Source organism: Diabrotica virgifera, chromosome 3, assembly GCF_917563875.1.
Source record: "Diabrotica virgifera virgifera chromosome 3, PGI_DIABVI_V3a".
Lineage (NCBI taxonomy): Eukaryota > Metazoa > Arthropoda > Insecta > Coleoptera > Chrysomelidae > Diabrotica > Diabrotica virgifera.
The window spans coordinates 244,690,723-244,712,278 of record NC_065445.1 but is presented as its reverse complement, the minus strand read 5'-3'; the positions used below and the strand labels follow the sequence as shown (position 1 = coordinate 244,712,278).

General features: G+C 33.3%; 1 protein-coding gene across 2 annotated transcripts in view; it reads left to right on the top strand.

Moving 5' to 3' along the window:
- Window positions 1-21,556, top strand: part of LOC114338519 (CAR1 transcription factor) — a 262,177-nt gene that overhangs the window by 191,451 nt on the left and 49,170 nt on the right. For both annotated transcript variants that reach the window (XM_028289119.2, XM_028289120.2), the window contains one exon: window positions 9,008-9,112. In XM_028289119.2, the coding sequence (XP_028144920.1) occupies window positions 9,008-9,112 (105 nt within the window). The remainder of the gene's footprint in view (window positions 1-9,007; window positions 9,113-21,556) is intronic.

Genomic DNA, 21,556 nt, shown 5'->3' with positions numbered 1-21,556 from the left:
AATGTTAAAATCTTTGGAGTTATAGAGCAATAATTGATAAAAATACGATTTGTCGGCGCCATTTTGTTTATAAAAAAAGTAGCACACTATCTGTGGACTTTGCATACCTATATTATTAATATATAGGATCTTATAATTCGATTCCAGCAATAAAATTGCTGGTAAATAACTTTTCCATGAATTTTGCTAATTAGCCCAGAGAGTATGTTAAAATATGGGCTCATTAAACTGATGGTCCGGAAATCATTGTAGGATACGGATTTTGTTTTTTTTTTGTAAAGCAATAAACGTCGACTGCAGCCATGTTCTTGGTATTACTCCGCCTAAAGATGTCATGATAAATATTTCGATTTTCATATTATTAGTTTCATTATTTATTTATTAATAATGAAATATTCATTGAGAGTATATTATTATAGACTCGGATAAATTATTCTTCTCGATATTAATATCAAGGATATTCGAAACGTATTTCTGACATTATTTGTCTTTCCGTCTCATTTAAAAACTTTAATGTATTCACGGAAAGCAGAGAACAATGTACAAATATTGCCTTGAACTTAATTTTTTTACATTGTTTGGGGTTAGGATTCAGGTTGCAAGTTAAATAAAATACTAGGAAGATCGAACTACTTACTTACATATCCCTGGCTTTACAAGGGATCGGATAGGTCAATTTTTAAAATAATCGTAGTATAATAATATTATACTACGAAATTTTGTGCCTGCTCTCTCAAAAAGGATTAAAGTATTATACATTTTTGTAATCTGTATTTCAAAAGCTTTTAAATGAGGTGTCACATGATGTACTTTCCCATTTAAAAAAATCAAAGTTATGCCTGTCACCTGAAGTCGCGTAAAGTTCGAAACTTTGATGCTATAATATACTTTGATTATTTTAAAAATCGACCTGTCGGAGCTTTTTGCTTATGATTTTATGATCTAAAAATAAATAAGTTAATAACACGTATTCCAGCGCACTGTATGTAGATAGTATGTATTTTAGTTACATATATTTTGTAGATACGTTCACAGGGTTCGAATTTTGTCGACCTAGTAAAAAACCAAAAACGCAGAGTTAAGGAATTTTTTATTTAGTTGACGTCGAAATTTGATAAGTTCAGTTAATTATCGTACCGTGCCTGCCGCTGCCGTCTGAAACATGCTAGTCCAGGGTAATAAGGTTTTTCCCATGACACTCGAGCAGCCAGGGTACTGAAGCGTTTTTTCGACAGGTAATACCTAAAAGAGCAAATTGTAACTATTTCCTGCGCAGGATCTGGCGGCCATTTTTATTTATAAACAATTAAGTGTCAAAAAATGGCATTTTTCCCTTTTTTTTCAAATCAATGGAAAACAGTGAAACTTATGGTTTTTTTAGTACACCTATTTGTTCTTTTAGTACAATCTTTGAGATTATGGAAAAAGCTTTAAAATGACGTATTACAAAGTTTGATATACTCATTTATTGTTAATATAATTGCGAAAAAAGGTCGGAATTGCAAAAAAAATTAATATCGCAATATCTATTGGAAAAATTAGTGTACAGCTTTGAAATTTTTGTCATATAAGGGTTCTTTGGTGCTTAATATGTGATAAAAATTTCAAAGCGATTCATTCAATTGTTTAAATTTTATTCAAATTGTTTATCCCAGAGAGCATTTTTTTTGCAATAACATAAGTCAGAAAAAATAACGTTAGAACCATTCCACAGGTGTCAAATGAAAGAGCATGAGCTATATTTTCAACTTGGTTTAAAAAAAGTGAATAAAAAATGCATTTATTAGTAATCAATAATTATGCAAAAGTACCGTCAATCTTTCCTTATAAACTTTTTATTTTGTTATATAAGAAATTATATATTTTATATTTATTACAATTTTTTATCAATTATGATATATGTAAATAACATTATGTGGTAGTTGTGCACTTAAAACAGGGTAAAAAAGTTAATTTTTTTGGAAAAAGTTATCCAAAAAGTTTATTGGGACCGTGCAAGTTCGGAAAAGCGACACCTGGTTTCTACGCTCTGCACTTTTCTTCACACTTTTAATTACATTGGCCAATCATATGGTCCTGGTTACTGGATAATTGTCAAGGACATAGTCCAAAAAAAAATAATAAGAAGAAAAAATAAGATTTAGGTTATGTTATTAAAACGTAAATAATTGTATGTAGTAAATAAAATTAGTTATTAAAATGCAGTACTGCAAGCAAAATACAATTAATTAAATGTACCTTTATATAATAATTGCATATCATAATATATCAATATTGTGGAGCGATATATAATTTTTCTTCTTAAATGACAATAGGAATGAAATGTACGTCAATTTGATAATTTCAATTGACAATATGAATTATTTAAGAAAGTTGCAATTTTTCTCCGCTATTCGCGCACGATGGTTTCGCGTATCCCTTCCAAGTACTTGCACACCGCGAATAAGGAAAGATTTACAATACTTTTGCATAATTATTTATTACTAATAAATGCATTTTTTATTCGCTTTTTTTAAACCAAGTTGAAAACATAGCTCATGCTCTTCCATTTGACACCTGTGGAATGGTTCTAACGTCATTTTTTTCTGACTTATGTTATTGCAAAAAAATGCTCTCTGAGATAAACAATTCGAATAAAATTTAAACAATTGAATGAATCACTTTGAAATTTTTATCACATATTAAGCACCAAAGAACCCTCATTTGACAAAAATAAGAGTTATTGCGAAAATAATTTTTTTTTGCAATTCCGACCTTTTTTCGCAATTATATTAACAAATAAATGAGTATATCAAACTTTGTAATATATGTCATTTTAAAGCTCTTTCCATAATCTCAAAGATATTTGTACTAAAAAAATCCTAAGTTTCACTGTTTTACATTGATTTGAAAAAAAAGGGAAATGCCATTTTTTGACAGTTAATTGTTTATAAATAAAAATGGCCGCCAGATCCTAGGCAGGAAATAGTTACAATTTGTTCCTATAGGTATTACTTGTCGAAAAAACGCTTCAGTACCCTGGCTGCTGAAGTGTCACGAACAGGGTATATTTTTGTCTTATTACCCTGGCCTATGCTGCAAGAAAACAATTTTAGAAGCCAAAATTAGTATTTTATGACAAGTTAAAAACAGTAGTCAACGTATTGCAGAAAAATGATATGGACACCTGCAATTTATCAACTTTCTTGATAATAATGATCTAACATTTTTTTAGATACTACTTACAATGATAAGACATAGTTATTTATATTACACGCGGTAATACGATATCTATGAATGTGAATGCAGGGATTATTATTTTGAAGATGACAATAAATAATTATTTTTAGATAATATATGTTTACAATAATGTGAACTGTTGTTCCTTGTTCTATTATTATGAATTTGTATTTCAACTGCTTTTGTTTCTTTCTATGCTGACTCAACTTTCTTCATTTCGGAGCATAAGTTACTGCTTTTTTTTACCAATGTTCTACTAAACAGCTCTGTTCTTTTTTATAATTTTCATCACATAATGAAGAATTTAACGGATTTATGATTGGTGCGGTGCGTTCTTTACCTATCTTCTACAATGACCTTTCCATCGACTTTTATACTGTCATCCTGTATATAATTTTGTTTGGTAACCATTATATTTAGTTTTCTTGAGTTTTAATCCAAACTGAAACTGATCAAAGGTTCTTCTTCTTGTAGTTTCATGGCCTCTACCTCTTAGGTACTTGGCCAGTCCTCGTATTTAGACTAACTGGAAGGGAATCCTCTTTTCAAAGGTTCTGGATTTTTCCATATTCCCTTCTTTAAATTCATTGTGATATGATTTTCAAATAACTATTTTTATTTTATATTTAAATTTGAAATATTGTTAAAAATTTATTGATCTTTCTTAAGGTTTGGTCATTAATATTATGTAGGAGATTTTGTATTGAAATGGGGGTTGGACTTCCTATATTAACAAATTCCTGATACAGGTCAAATTGATTTGTTTTGTTAATTGGGCATTCAAGTAACATATGAGTTATACTTCCTATTTGTCCACATTAAAAAAAAGGAGTATCACTACAATTAATTTAAAACAAATGGTCTGGTGTGTGACAGTGGCCCGTTCGCATTCTAATAATTGATGCCTTCGATCCACAAATGTGAATTTGTGGAACCAAGGGTTTATAGAAAAATCACTTTGGCATTGTTGATACCATTTCCCTTTAGTTTCAAACTGCTTTGTCCATTCAACTTTAAACTCATTTACAATTTTTTGTTTAATAAAAGGCAAAAAGTCAAATTTATCTATTTTAATGTCTGCAGGAACATTTAAAGTCTTGCCGATATTTGCCAATTTATCAGCCTCTGTATTCCCCTTTACTCCAGTATGGCCTGGAATCCAAGCTAAGATTATATTAAATCCTGCTTCCATTGACTCAATAATGAGTCTTTTAGTTAGGTTTACAATATGGTTGTCTGTCCCCCAGGTGATGTTATGTAATTTTTGGATAGCACTTTTAGCATCTGAAAAAATTATTGCTTTAATATTTTTTTCAATACAAACAGATACTGCCTTGTTAATTGCAATAATTTCTGCAGTGCATATTTGAGTGTGCTCATGTAATCTGGATGCAAAGTTATAATTGATTGAAGGTATGTGTACCCCAAAACCTACTGTCCTCGACTCGGGATCTAAAGAACTATCTGTAAATACCCATGTATAATTTCCATATGGAGCTGAAAATTCATTAAGAAATTCCTGATGAGTATAGGTTTGACATTCCTGATCAAAGGTTTGTTTTATTTTGTTTATTAGATTTTGAAGGTTTTCTCTGCAATTAGCCTGCACTAAGATATCGTTTGCATATCTAATGCACGAATGATGCTATGTTCTTCCTTTTCGATCATGTTTACTCCAATCTAAACAACCATCACTCTACAGCAACAATTTTCTGTGATTTCTCTAAAGCATTCGATTGTGTAAACCATAACATCTTGACTGACAAATTACAGCACTATGGATTTAGGGGAAAGGCTCTTAAATGGCTTAAATCATATCTTAATAAAAGAAGTCAGTTTGTAAGGGTTGACATGAAGATGTCTTCTTGCATGCCATTAGAATGTGGGGTACCTCAGGGTTCAGTTCTAGGCCCTATATTGTTTCTGATATACATAAATGACATCTCTAGTCTGAACATTAAAGGTAAAATATGTCTCTTTGCAGATAATACTAGTATTACTTGGAGTAACACGGATATTATGGATCTTCGCATTACCATAGCTACAGACCTAGTCACCATTAAATCGTGGTGCGATTCGAATCTCCTGTTATTTAACGTTTCTAAAACCAAAGTCCTACCTTACAACAGTATGATGCAACCTTTAGTACTTAATAACAACAGTCTAGAGGTAGTTGAATCGGTGAAGTTCTTGGGCTTATTGTGGATAAGTCTCTAAAATGGAACTTGCACATTGATGCCTTACACAAAAAATTAAGTTCTGCTTGTTTTGCGCTAAGATCAGTTGCTACGGAAATGAATTTGTCAACATCTAGGACCGTTTATTATGCCCTTTTTGAGTCTCATCTTCGGTACGCCCTTCCATTCTGAGGTACGTGTTGTGCGACTCAATTTGAGCGTATTTTTAAACTACAAAAGAGAGCTCTTCGTTACTCCCTGAGACTCAGTAGCAGAGTTCATTGCCAAGAATTCTTTAAAAAATTTAAAATATTAACTCTTCCTTCTTTGTTTGTTTTTGAATCCGTTTGTTTAATCCGCAAACATGCATCAGAAGGTCCAGAGAGACCCACTCACAACTATCCCCTTAGAAACGTGGAGCATAATCTTTATCTGCCAACCCCACGGTCTGAGCTGGTTAAGTGCTCTATACTATACAATTCGAGAAAAATGTACAATCACCTGCCATCTAACATCAAATCTATTGCAGCATTTCCCGCTTTTCGCAAGGCTTTGAGAGCTTATTTGCTGGAGAGAGCTTTTTATACAGTGAATGACTTTTTTATAAACGATTTGAATTCAGCAAATTGACTTGCAGGATTATTACTTTCGAGTACTTTTATACATATTTGCAGCGGCATAGAACTTTTGATTTACTTTCCCTTTCCCTTTTCCTCGTTCGCCTTCTTTTTGCTCTGACGTTGTATACATATTGTTTGCAAAATTTTAAATTTTTTAATGTGTACTTAATAACTATAAAATTATATTAAGTAGTATAACTCACGCCATTTACTTGGTGTCTGTTTCTGTTTTTGTTTTGTTTGTAGTTTTTTATTTTTTTGTAATTTTTTGTTTTTTATTGTATTTTTTATTTTGTATAAGCTTTGTCCACAAATTGGAAAATTTTTTGACAATAAAGCATACCTAATATTGTTCACGGTTACACCATTCACAATAATACCTTCTGTTTTCTGTATTACGGCTTCCTTAACTACAGTGGTATTACCTCGACATACGAGGGTAATTCGTTCCGTAACCTTGCTCGTATGTTAAAGCAATTTTACCCGTTGAAATTAACTGAAATGTCATTAATCCGTTCCAATTTCAGAAAAACCACCTCAGTAGTTACTCGTACACCTTGCTCATGTTTTTCAATGATTTCACGTTTTAATTCAATCGACATCATCTTCTTCTTCGAACCCATGGTTATAAAACTAAATGTGAAACAACTTTATCAAAAATACTTCGATAACAAGCAAAGCCGACAGACTGAGGTCCAGGTTTATAATAAATATTTACACAGGGTATATTACACAAAGATCGAAAGTGCAATATGGTTGGGATGGGAACGCGGAATACGAATTTTTGTCGTAAGGACGATTCATATTTATCCGTTCGGGCACGTAGCGTTTCGTTTCCGAAAAATGTTGTTTTTATGGTTTTAAATATGAACAATTCATACTATACGGAGCGTATAGTATTAGACAACTCTTTGTTAAATCAGGTTTTTATATTTTTCGGAAACGAAACGCTACGTGCCCGAACGCATAATATGATTCGACCTTAATTTACAATGTGTATTTAATTTGTCGGTCCAAGTAATAATCACATACAGAACCGTAAAATCGTCTTTATGGAAGGGGCGTAAAGATCTATTACCACTAAAACTACCTTTTATTTTATAATACAAGTTAGAAGTAGATAGTCAAAAAGAGGCATGGATTTTAATAAAAAGCTGTTCCTCGTATCTCAAATTTTTCTCTCATCTCAAAGCAAAACATCGCTCGCTCGGCGACTCGTATCTCAAAACACTCGTATAGGTATTAGGGCGCTCGTATGTCGAGGTACCACTGTATTTCCTCTAAACTTTAGAGTTTAAAGACAAGTTTAGAGTAAAGGCAATAGTATACAGCCTTGTCTCACTTCATTGTATGTAGATGCTAATACTTTTTCTAAATCATGTTGGAATTTTTCATTTGCCTGTCTGACCATAAGACGTTTTTGCAGCCTTATCTGTTTCCTTTGTTCCAATTATTGCTACACCATTTTTGTGTTTTGAACTGTCTTGCCTGAATAGTATACAATGTTATCATCTATAATCTATACTATAGTAACCCGGGCCATCTTATTTCACTTGTTCCAAGGATACTTACATTTAGACTCCTAATTTCTTTTGTTATGGTGTTGTTCTTTCTTGGTTCGTAATGCTTCTTACACTCCATGTACTTATTTAATAGCCATTCGGGGTCGGAAAAAACAAGAGGTAGCCTAGAGTGGCTGATAGTAAAGATTAAAGACATTGTATTCAAAACAAGTTGAAAAATAGTGAAATGTGAAGGTCCTCTTATGATCCCCCAGGTGCATTTCATAAGCGTATGAGTGAATTGTGTTCCCGCTCATGTATCGGAGTGTTGACTACACACTGTGTAGCACGCCATAGCATGGAGGATAGGGTGCACGTCATTTTTACACCGTAGATACTCCAACTCCACATGGTCTGGCTAGGTTACGAAATTCGATTAGGAAAAAATAATTCTTCTTCGTATAAAATTGACTTATGCAGCCTTCATAAAGTTAAACCATGTTTTCAAATCTTCAGACTTCCCAATATGTACCTGTTTTAATAGAAAAACCTTTAATATTACTGTATGTTGTCGGTGTTGACTTGTGGAGCGGATACGTTAGGCATGACAAGGAGAACAGTGCAAAAGATCCTTGTGGCTCAAAAGGCGATGGGGCGTGCTATGCTGGGAGTTTCACTGACACTGAGAGACAAGATCCCAAACCGCCAGCTACGACGAAGATCAGGAGTGGACGAAAGAGAATAACAATATACTGAAATGGAACTGGGCAGGTGAATGCTGGGATGAAGACCGAGAGATGATGCCTATTGAAGTAGAAATCGTCCACCAACGCGATGGACTGATGATGGATCCAAAACGTTACCAGAAAACTGGATGCAAGAGGCACAAAATTGAAACAGATTTGAAAATTATTACAAAGATGTATGTCCAGTAGTGGACAAGGGAAGATTGAATGCTGCTTAATGACAAATATAAATAACATTTAGAATATTATTAAATATCTATAGTTTGTTAGAATTTAGAATGATCATTATTCCTTTCCGTGCAGTTTAATAATGTCAAACGGCATGTCACTGTGTATTAAAAAAATAAAATCTCTCCAATTAATGGTTATATTATTGCCATTGAATTAAAAAAATATAATGAACAAGTCTGTGACATATTTCAAGATATTTATAGAAACACAATGACTTGCTCTTCTCTCTACTTCATATTTTCTTAATTGGTTTTGTATTTTTAAAACAAAATATTTGTACAGCTAAAACAAAACTAAATACCGAATGTCTCATCATTATTATTTATAAGAGTTTATAATGCAATTATTAAGATTATTTTCGAATCAACTCAGACGTGGTGTTTTTGTTGTTTTCATTAAAAAAACAGTGATTCAACCTCTAGGTTATTATGTCATGCTTTATGATTATGAATAATTCGAATATATTTCATCTGAGTAAAAATTGTATTTAATTGTCTTTTTTATTGTTGCAGAAAGTTGATGAAAATGGAAACGCTCTCCATCAAAATACCAACACAAAAACCAAGAAAAAGAAAGCCCAGACAGATAAAAACGTCGTAGTTCTTACAGCTGAAAGTGTAAGTATTTCATCATTATTTGTTTTAAACGAAGCTATTATTTATAGACAATGGCCTTCAGTTTTTTCACACACGAAATTACTTTTGTCTTCATTGCAACTATTCTTCTGGTTTATAGGATTCTGTGCTTTCCAGTTCCGAGAACCCGCACCCCATCCATCCGGGACGATCACATATCATTTATTCGGCTTAACCCTCTTTTGCCCAAGCTTAAGAAATCCACAACCCATGATAATTTCCTTTTAGCATTGTATTGTTTTAGGGTCCAATTTAGCAAAAATCGCATTTAAAATTTTTTCCGCCCCCCAAAAAGGGCGTTTAAAGAACATGTATCTTGTGAGATACATTGTGCACGCCAAACCACTATTATATGGTGGGAAAATGAAAAACAAATAACAACATTTTACTGTAATATTTATTTAATTAAAAAAAGGTAGAATAATTGTAGATACCAGTAACCTGATTGCAACTGATTGCACCTGAGGTATTACCTCTTGGGCAACAAGGGACAATATGTACCGACGCGACCCCTTGCCTTGAATGAAACATCGCTCTTTACAAAATAAAATACATACATGTATAATTATAAACTCTTTGCTGTACGAGATTTTATAGATTTCTTGCATGTGAAAAATGACTTCACTTTTCAAGAAACAACTGATAACCATTCGCAATTGCCGGATATTTAAAACATGAGAATTTTACCAATTAAAAATAATGCTTGATAGGGACAGAGGGAATTAGTAATACAAACCTCTTGTGTAGGTGTAACTTGATCAAAATAGATTAGTAAGTGGTTCATTTTGTGGACCACTGTGAATAATGTAGAAAAAATTTGGTGGTTCAAATTTCAATTCGGTGTGCAGAAAAGAGATAAGATAACTTATAAACATTAATAGTATATTGTGCAACAAGTGCAGAAAGGTACTAATTTCTCACGAGTTTGAAAAGTTGCGGTACGAGCGCAAGCGAGTGCCGCAATTCAAACGAGTGAGAAATTACCTTTCTGCACGTGTTTCACACTATACTTTTTCTACAAGCACAGTTTTTCCTAAAAATAAAAATCACAATTTCCAAACGACGATTAATTATAATAGGTACCTATGTGATAAATTTTAAACTGTATTTAATTAATACCTACTAATCAATTTAAATTCCTTATACCTAAATAAATTGCACAGAAATCAGTTAAAAAATTAATGTACTGCCTTAATTTGTTTAAATTTAAACAATTATTACACATTATTGACATTATATTTATGCAGTCACGGATTTACACAAAACCTACTTCATTCGACGTCTCTTGCACAGGTTGCTAAATCCTTATTGGTTATTTGATAATTATAAAATGTTTAATAAGAATAAAATTGTAAAATAAAACAGTTGTAACATCCATAATTTAGTTTCTATGCTATAGTTAAATATAATAATTGTCTTATAGGTTATATATTTGTCTAAAGTTTAACCACGGATGTAAACAGAATATAACGTTACTCAGAATGCGGTAGTCCACGGATGTAAACAGAATATAACGTTACTCAGAATGAGGTAGTCAACTGTGCAGAAAAGAACTTTGCGGCACAGAAACGTCACTTTTCTGCACACTAATGTCAAATATCTTATACTGTGAGAAAATATCAAGTTTGCTAACATAAAACCGTGCAGAAAAGTGCACTTTGAATAGTGGTTGTAGAAAAAAGAACTTTTGAAATTAGTAAAATATTTTAAATTGAACTTAGCCGTTATATTATTGTGCTCCAATTAAATTTATTTTTGAACATATAATTGAGAGCCAGGAGTAAAAATCTGAACAAGAAATTACAATTTCAAAACGGTAACAAACTTCAAAAATAAACAGCCAAAATAATATAAATATGTAATACAGTATTGCCCAAAATAAACAGTACTGAAACTGAAAAATAGATGTCTCTTTGTACGCGCTGTCATATTCAAATTAACTAGTTATAGACCTGTCGGGTAATCCTTAAACAATTAATTAATTATTAAGGCCTAATTGTTAAAAATGGTGTTAAGTAGAGAGGAGAAAGTGTTTCTTATGGAGCATTATTTTCGCTCATACGGAATTGGCCGACGTAATAGTGCAAGTCTGCAATACGTGTGTGATCAATTCACACAACTGTTTAATAAGCGTTCTCCAAGTAATGCTGTAATTTTGAAGGTTGTTGAAAAGTTTAGAAATACAGGTAATGTATTGTGCCAACGAAAAGGAAACTCAGGGCGTTCCAGGATAGTTAACAACAACGATAACCATGAACGTGTTTTTGAGCTAATCTTGGAAAAGCCAGCCAGACAAGAACAGCGTTGCATCTTGGCTTAAAACGAACGTCCTTGCAAAGAATCCTGAAGTACATCAACAATTACATCCCAGGGATTATCACAGTAGAGTGAAATATTGTGCCAGAATTCTTGCATTACAGTATGAAAATCCTGATTTTTTGAAAAATGTATGGTTTTCAGACGAAGCTCATTTTCATTTGTCAGGCCATGTATCGTCACAGCACAAATCGATTTCTGGGCTTTGCCAGACCAGATAAAGTTCAAGAAGTTCCTTTACATAGCGCAAAAGTAAGTGTCTGGTGTGCAGTTTCGGGACACGGAATCATTGGTCCATACTTCATCGAAGAAAATGTTAGGCAAGTCACACTTAATGACTTAATCTACAGAGGTACAGTTGCGGTCATTAATGCCTGGTTGCATTAACAGATCTTAAGCTCCAGCTTAGCTAAGCTCTACTTATAGATAGGGCCTCCTTGAGTATCACTTACGTTGCACCATAATTTTAGATTCTTACCTTATTATCAATTATATCTATTATTATATTTTGGTATTCTTATTGTAATATATTATAATTATATTATATTAATTCTTATGATATTCTCGACTTAAGCTTAAGATCTGTTGGTGCAACCGGGCATAAATAGTTTACAGGATTACGTATCTAGGAACCGATTTTTAAAATTTTTACCCCGTGTAAACGCACCTTTTACGTCAAAGTGACGTTACCAGTGGTGTACCTAGAATAGGTTGATTAAAATTAAAAAATCAAAATAATATAAATAATATATTTTACAAAATATAACAAAATGAAAAGTATAGAAAGAAGTTTTTTTGAATAAACTTGATTATGGTCTTAATAACGAAAATAAGGAAGTCTGGTTTTAAAATACCCTTTTATTTTAAATCTGTTTTATATTAAATATTGATAAACGCATCTTTGTTTGATTTTCCATATGCAAATATGGCTCACGTTTAAATCTGCAGCAACTTGCCTTAGTGACCAACCTTCTTAGAGTTTGGCGATTGCTCTTTCTTTTTGCGCATCACTCAAATGCATTCGAATCATTTTGGAGGAGTTTGATATCGTTTTATTTTATTTTTCAACACTTCTGAAATTTTGACAAGCATTGACTTTTTCAAATTTTTTGACTTTGACATTTATCAAATCCGTACGACACTGCTATTTTTACAGTATTACAATGTAAAAATTAAAGTGTAAACTATTCATTGACCGTAACTGTACATACAAATTTTAACACGCTTTATCCCTGATCTACGTCAATTTTGTCGTGCACGTAATTTGGCATTTCGATACCAGTTTTTCCAGCAGGATGGGGCAACTTGCCATAGTGCTGTAGCAGTTCGTCAATTTCTTCAGTGACATTTTCCAAGCAAATTAATTTCACGATTTACTGACTTCCCCTATCCTGCACATTCTCCAGACTTAACATCTCCAGACGCATACATTTGGGACATGGCTTAAACTGCCGTTTCAAAGGGGCACCGCAAACCATCAGTGAGTGAAAGGATGCCGTTAGAGCCTTCTTCGCGAACTTGAGACAACCTTTATTCCGTAACATTACGAGAAATCTGGAATATCGGTATGAAGTCTGTCTTGAGAGAGGAGGAGCTCATGTAGAGCATGTTATAAAGTGCCAATAATATGTATTTTTTAAAACAATAAAAGAATTACAAGTTCAGTACTGTTTATTTTGGGCTATACTGTATAAATAATATAAATATGAAACTAAGTAGACGAATTGACAATGTCACAATTAGGACCAATGTGAACTGTAAGATAAATTTTATAAAAGTATATTGCAAATGAACCATAAAGTATTAGTGCCTAAAACTTGTAAATAATCAAACTTAAATAACATAATAATAAGCGACTCCGTTGGGTTTGACTCCGCTGTCTCCAGCGCATCGCGCGTCTATGTTCTTTTCTATCGCGGCAGCCTCGGCAAGATCCTTGTGTTAATCTTGCCGTTTTCCGTTGGCTGTTTCCACTCACATACTCTTTTCGGGACTAGTCCTTAATGATTCCTATTTTCAACCAGTTGGTTTAACTTTGAGCATCTTCTTGAATTCATCACACATGTCCTATCACATCGCAGTTGAGAAATCTGATTGTTTATGTCTTGAATTCCAACACTATGTGATCTATTTTTCCAAGTAATGGCATTGCCATTGCTTGTGTCAAAAGGCGAGGAGGGGCATCTCATATATCTCCGTATTTCTACTGTTGATTCCATCACTAGCTTGGATGATTAATTGATCAGTTTATTTTGACATATTTATTGCTGAAATGAACGAAAATAAATGATTTCTGAAGTGGAAATCGAATCTGTAGTTAATTTTCATTAAGATAATAAATAGTATAGAGGACGAATTTTGAATTTTGACTGATATTTTTTATGTCATGATACTTAAACAATATGGCCGGCGTAGCTCAGCGGTAGGATGTCTGACTCGCATGCTGGCGAGAACATCTAGACATTTTTAAAAATGCCTATAGGTCCCAGGTCGACAGCCTGAATAAAATGAGTACCTTGGATAAACAAGGGGTAATAATAGGCGGTTGAAGCGTAGCACTGGCCCTGTTATTGCATACCGTAGGACCTAGATATAGCAGACTACCCTGCTATAATCCCAAAGCCGCGTCAGCGGTATAAAACCGGAGACTATTATATACAGGGTGTTTATTAAGGAAAGGACCATAGCTTAACCTTAGATTCCTGAGGTTAAAATAGGTCAATTTAAGCTAACTTACCTTAATACGAAAGTTGATAATAGCCGAAATACAGGGTGTCAAAGTTAGAGTTAAAATTTTATTTTATTTATTGTTGAATATTTTCTAACAGGCATGGGATAATAACAAGAAATTTGGTAAGCAGGGGTTTTTGGAGACGAGAAATCTAAATTCGCCACCAAAAATGATGTATTGACCAGAAGGCGCCACATACGCCATTCAGCGCTCATTTAATAGATAAAATTTTTTTTATTACCCACTCTACATACTTTTTGAATCAAAACTTTTATTCTCTTAATATTTTTACTTAAAAAAGGTATACTACATTCATCTCGCTAAACTCAATCGTTTTCGAGGTAAACGCATTTTAAATCTGCGAGGCAACATAATTTTTTGCACAATATCATTGTAGTTACACTCGAAAAATAACTTAAAACCATAAAAATTTCCAAAAATGTATCGCAAATTTCTTCAAATGAAATTTGCGATGCAATGACATAAATATGAGAACTGGCACAATTATTATGGTTTCAAGTTTATTTTTCGGGTCTAACTACAATGATATTATGCCAAAAATTATGTATCGCAGATTTAAAATGCCCTTATCTCGAAAACAGTTGAGTTTAGCCAAATGAATGTAGTATACCTTTTTTAAGTAAAAATATTAAGAGAATAAAAGTTTTGATTCAAAAAGAATGTAGAGTGGGGGATAAAAAAATTGAACTTATTAAATAAACGCTGAAAGAAGTATGTGGCGCCCTCTGGCAATACATCATTTTTGGTGGCGAATTTAGATTTCTCATCCCAAAAAACCCTTGCTTCCCAAATTTGGTGTTGTTATTCCATGCCTGTCAGGAAATATTCAAGAATAAATAAAATAAAGTTTAACTTTGACACCCTGTATTTCGGTTAGTATCAACTTTCGTACTAAGGTAAGTTAGCTTAAATCGACCTATTTTAAGCTCAGGAATCTAAGGTTAAGTTATGGCCCATTCTTTACCAAACACCCTGTATATACTTAAACAATAATTTCGATTTGTCTCATGGTTTAGGAAAATGTTAAACTACTACGACCTAATTAACTGATTTATTGAAACTAAAAAAGGTAAGGGCCGGTCTTATAAAGTTGGATCGTTTTGTTCATATAAAAATTTTCTTCCTGTATATCGTTTTTGAAAACTCGAAAAACACTGTTACAAAGTACACAAATAGATGTCACAAAATACACAAAAATGGCATATTTGTTTTCCATCACACTGTTCAAAAAGGCCTGGATCCCGCATACCAAAAAAAGTTGATTAGTAGCAAGCTGAAAATTTGTTAATAGATTAACGGTGTCTAGTCGGACAAACTTTGATGTATGCGAACACTGGAACAGGGGAAGTTTTAGTTGTGGAACGTGTCATCCTGGCAAGTTTATGATTGTGAAAACTATTAGACCTGGATCCCGCGTAAGAAAGAAAAGTTGATTAATAGCAAGCTGAAAATTTATTAATAGCTTAACGGTGTCTAGTCGGACAAACTTTGATGCACGGGAACACTGGAACAGGGGAAGTTTTAACTGTGGAGCATGATAAACGTGTCGTCCTGACAAGTTTATGATTGTGAAAAATAGCAAGTTGTTTTTAAGTTTATTCGATAGCCAACGTTATGTAATATATGCGAAAATGTTTGTCCGACAAAAATGTTGGGCATTTTAACGAGTCAGACACGTAGAACATGTCACATCACAGGAATTATGTTATGTTATGTCCGACAAAATTAATGGAAGTTTTCGTAGTCGGACATTCTAAACAGGTAAGATATAGACAAAAATGCTGGTGATAAATAGCTTTCCGACAAAGACGAAATTGAATTAAGTAAATTATTCCTTACCAAGAATGACTTGTTGTCGGAAAAAAATAAGGGGTAGATTTTGTAGTCGGACAATTTAAAAAAATAATTTTTGAAATTTCAATAAGGGGTGATTATTCTATGTCAAAAGTACCTGCAATCAATTACAATCGATATCTTTCGATTTATCTCAACATCATTTAGATACCTCACTGTAATACATTTATAGTAGATCAGGCAAATTATATTATGGATTGAGTGGTCTAGCTATCTTTGCCTGCCACATGCGCGGGATCGCTTGCTTAAAAGAGATAGATAGACCACCTATCGACTTTTTGCACTGTATTCCCAGTCTACCCTTATGTCTATGCATATATTTCCATTTAAGAAAAACTGTCACTTTTGACACTAATTCATAATAAATTGCAATCGTAACTTCAAATTTAAACTAATCGATTTATTTTGGCAGCAAATTATGTCTTGCCATGTGACATATTAATTAAGTACATTATTATTTCATTTGTAGAAAGTTGAGAAAAATTACGTTATACAATTTTAGTAATAATTTATTTAGGTACCCTTTTTCAATCAAGCAAAGCATTATAGCACGAAGAATGATATTCAATAGAACTTTCACAATTATCTGACAACTGAACCTCATTGAATTGATGACCAACTATTTTACTAACTTTGTTAAATGTTCGAAAATTACTCAAAAATGTTCCGTTGAATGGTTTCACTTTTGATTTGGCGACTTAAAATTTAAATTGTTGACACTCAAAAATAGACACAAAAACACTCCATAGTTAATATAAATTTTAATTTCCAACACACGTGGCAAACAGAAACTCAGAGACCATGTACTTTCAAATACTACTTTGTATAGCACAAAGTGTCACACTGATAAATGCAGCCTTCTGATACATACTTTTAAGCATAATGTGTCATATTTACGTCTATTCTTATAAGCACCGAAGTTTTAGACTCTTCACATTTTTCAATGTCGTTTACAGGGTTAAGATTTGAGTATGGAAAAAAATGTATACAACGTTTTTTGTAGGAAATTTTCCGTACTTTCTGATGCGCCTAATTAGAAAACCCTAAGAGATTGCTTTCACATGTTCTTTGACATTTTTTATTGTCATTTTGAGAATATCTAGAACAAACTCCACCCAAAAAAATAATTGTTTTGCAATATATACATGCATTGATACTTACCTCACTGTTTTTGGAGTGTGCATGTATATATATGCATATGTAAATATAAATAATAATATACAACTAAAATAGCTTTATCAATATGTGACTAAGTCATTCTGAAAAAATGTTTTTTATTTATTTCCTTCGATTTGCCCAAACTTTTTGTCCGACATATAACTTTTTGCGTTACAAAATATAATTTGTACATAAACAAATCAAAATTAGCTTGCTATTTATCACCAACATTTTTGTCTATATCTTACATGTTTAGAATGTCCGACTAGGAAAATTTCCCATTCATTTTGTCCGAGAGAACTTCCAATTGCTTTTTTAACCTTTCATTAAACTCTCATGCAAAAATCAGACTGCTATTCATCACCAACATAGTTCCTGTGATGTGACATGTTCTACGTGTCGGACTCGTTAAAATGCCCAACCTTTTTGTCGGACAAACATTTTTTCATATATTATATAACGTTGGCTATTGAATAAACTTAAAAACAACTTGCTATTTTTCAACATCATAAACTTGTCAGGACGACACGTTTATCATGCTCCACCGTTAAAACTTCCCCTGTTTCAGTGTTCCCGTGCATCAATGTTTGTCCGACTAGACACCGTTAAGCTATCAAATTTTCAGCTTGCTATTAATCAACTTTTTTTTTCTTACGATGGATCCAGGTCTATATTATAGCAGGTTGTTTTTATGTTTATTCAATAGCAAACTGTATATATATAATGAAAAAATGTTTGTCCGACAAATATGTTGGGCATTTTAATAAGTCCGACACGTAGAACATGTCAAATGACAGGAATTATATTGGTGGTAAATAGCAGTCTGATTTTTGCATGAGAGTTTAATGAAATGGTAACAAATCAATTGTAAGTTCTATCCCGACAAGATACATAAGATGTTTTCATAGTCTGACGTTCGAAACCTGTAACCTGTTCTACAATTAAAACTTCCCCTGTTCCAGTGTTCCCGTACATCAAAGTTTGTCCAACTAGACACCGTTAAGCTATTAACAAATATTTAGCTTGCTATTAATAAACTTTTTTTTGGTATGCGGGATCCAGGCCTAAAATTCAAATGTAACTAAATTATTTCTGTTGCAAAAATTGAATTTTTTGTACAACTTTAATTTTTTATTAAATATAGTAGAACGTAGAACCATAGTCCGTACTATACATATTTTTAATAATACAAATGATTCAGTCTTTACAGAATCTGCTTTTGTCGAATAGAGGGCTGTAATATTTTGACGTTTTTATTGTTTGGTATTGTTTAGTAATAATTTGACCCTTCGTTTTCCATGGTTATTATTTGTTTGTGTTTTAAGACGGAAAAATGGCGGAAATAATATTCATTTATTGTATAAGATGATATAAATTGGGCTTCAGTGATGAAACCCAATTTACGAGGGATGGAATAAATAACTCACGCAACTCCCACATTTGGACAAATGAAAATCCTCATGCGATTCGGGAATCTCGTTTGCACTATAGATTTTCAGTTAATATTTGGATAAGAGTAATAGACAAGCAACTAATAGGCCCCCACTATTTTAATGAACTATTGACAAGTATTATTTTGCAAAATATTTTGATTAATCTATTAGCCAATGTAGCCATCCGAGGTATGTACGTTGTGTACGACGGGACATCACCACATTTTATCTGTTGCTGTTCGTCAATATCTTCATGCCACCTACGGAAATACGTGGATAGGATGCGGAGTCCTCATGCGTGGCCCCATAGATCCCGACTTTAACCGACTATTGCATATGGAGCCGATTGAAAGAAATGATTTGTCGAAAAAATATAATTACACCACAAGAATTAATTGACCGAATTATTGATTATTGTAACATTGTTAGAAAACTCGACGTTCTTTGGCATTAATAATGGCCTAAGACAGGAGGACGCGCTGGCGTGTCTCCTTTTTAATATTGCCTTGGAAAAGGCAGTCAGAAAATTAAATATTAGAATGAATGGAATTATTTTTAATAGATCGACGCAAATTCTCGCATTCGCTGACGATATAGTTATAGCGGGCAGAAGTATAAGAGACATGGTGCAGTGTTTTACAAGGCTTGCGGACGCGGCAAGTGAGTTTGGACTTGTGGTAAGCGAGGAAAAAACCAAATATATGTTGGTTTCTAAAAACTCTCGAAATATCCAACAGAGAATTCAAATCAACAACCATACCTTTGAGCCAGTCAAGGAATTCACATATCTTGGATCGCTAGTAAACTCAATACACACGAAAGGCGACGAAATAAAAAGATGCATAGCAATAGCAAACAGAATTGTTCACGATCTCCAGAAACATTTAAAAAATAAAAATATAAAACGTGCAGTACAGCTCAATATATACAAGACCGGTTCTAATATATGGGGCTGAAACGTGGACCTTATCTCAAAATGATGGACTACTTGGTATTTTTGAGAGAAAAATTCTTAGAAAGATTTTTGGGGACGTAAATAAACATGAACTATGGCATCGAAGATACAACTTTGAACTGTATCAGTTATACACCGATCCAGGTATTGTGAAATTCGTTAAAGTGCAGAGACTTAGATGGGCTGGACACATTGCTAGAATGCCAGATCGCCAATACACTAAGAAAGTAACTTTTTCAAAACCAGAGGGCACAAGAAGTAGAGGACGACCACGAAGAAGATGGATTGATGATGTGGAAGAAGACCTAAAGATTCTAGGGGCCAGAAGATGGGGGAAGTTGCCAGGAATCGACGGGAGTGGCGACTTCTTGGCGGGCAGGCCAAGATCCACAACGGATTGTCGAGCCACTTATGATGAACATTGTTAGAAATGATTCCTTAACACTCAGGAAGACAATTATTGGACCTTTCAGGGATGGGCAAAAGGCGGCCCGCGGCCCGGATCCGGCCATTTTGCTTACTTTATCCGGCCCGTAATCCCGCAAGCTTTTTTTAAGAGCATAGGCGCCATGCTCTTTAAATGCATTCATTTTTTTCGAATTCTGAGAAAATTATACTGCCGAGTGCCAAAAGTCCCTGAAAACTTCTACAATGCTTATTTTAGTAAGTTGTAGGGGTGAACAAAAAAGAAAAAAATTAGTGTGATTTTTAATTTCAAATATCTCATTCCAAAGAAACTTTTTGTTTATTCTAAGGGACTTTTGGCCCTCGGTAATAATGTAATCTTTCATCCTGCGTTTAAATTTTTCAAAAATATTTATTAGTTTTCTCACGATTCGAAAAAAAGGGATGCATTTAAAAAGCATTGGTCCGAAATTTTGTGCCTACGTTCTTAATCTCTTTTATGCGATTTTGTTGAAATCAACAGTATTAGTGTTTGTAGTGTTCATATAAATAATTAATCTCTATCTTCTGCTTTTCTTAAAAGCGTCTGTATGTTTAACCCGGTCCACGCGCGAATATTTTTCGGCCAGGGTATTTGTCGTCTACCGGGACCCTTTTCCTTCCATTTTATCCTTCATAATCAGCAGCTGCAACAACTTACAACAACATACTGTTTACTACATCATTTACTAGTATGTGCCCTTTCTCCTTGCTGTCCTTCTCCCTTTAATGATGGTCATAGTTCTCTATTCCTTTTCCATTCTGTGCAACACCATTTCGTTGGTAATATGATCGGTCCATGGTATTTTCAAAATTCTCCTAAAAAGCCACATCTCAAAAGCCTCCAGCTTTCTCACTAAGTCAGCATTAACAATCCAATAAAGAAGAATAGAGTGGACATAACATTTTTATTATCATCCCAGTTTTTTATTGGGTTCTCCGCCTTCCTGTTTCCAGCTTCGTCCGTCGTTGTATTCGCCAGGGTGAACGTTCCTTTCTGACATTGTCTTCTGAATGCCACCTAGCCAGGATTGTTTCGGCTTTTCTCTCTTCCTTCTTTCCTTGACGTTCATTTTAAAATTTGTTTTGGCATCCTGTCGTCGTCCATTTTTTCTACATGACCATACTAGATCAGTTGACACCTTTGAATTTCGACTATGATGGTTGACTTGACCTAACATTTTACCATCCGATATCAGATTTGCATATTGAATCTTTAGTTGCTCAGAAATTTCCTCATCTTCAAAAAGGCTGCTCTTGAATTTCTGAATTTCATTTCTTATCTGGATCCCTGTTATGGCTTAATATAATGGACCATATTAAAAATTTCATAATTTAACTGAGAACAAATTGTTCGCATGTACACACAAGTAAGACAATTGATTATTACTATTATTTATTATTAATAATCAAATGTATTTGTCCAAATGTTTTAAAATGATACTTATAGTATTTATTTCAAAAAACTTTCTTGGACGGAGAAAAACCTCCACCAAAAACATTAGCGTGTGCGC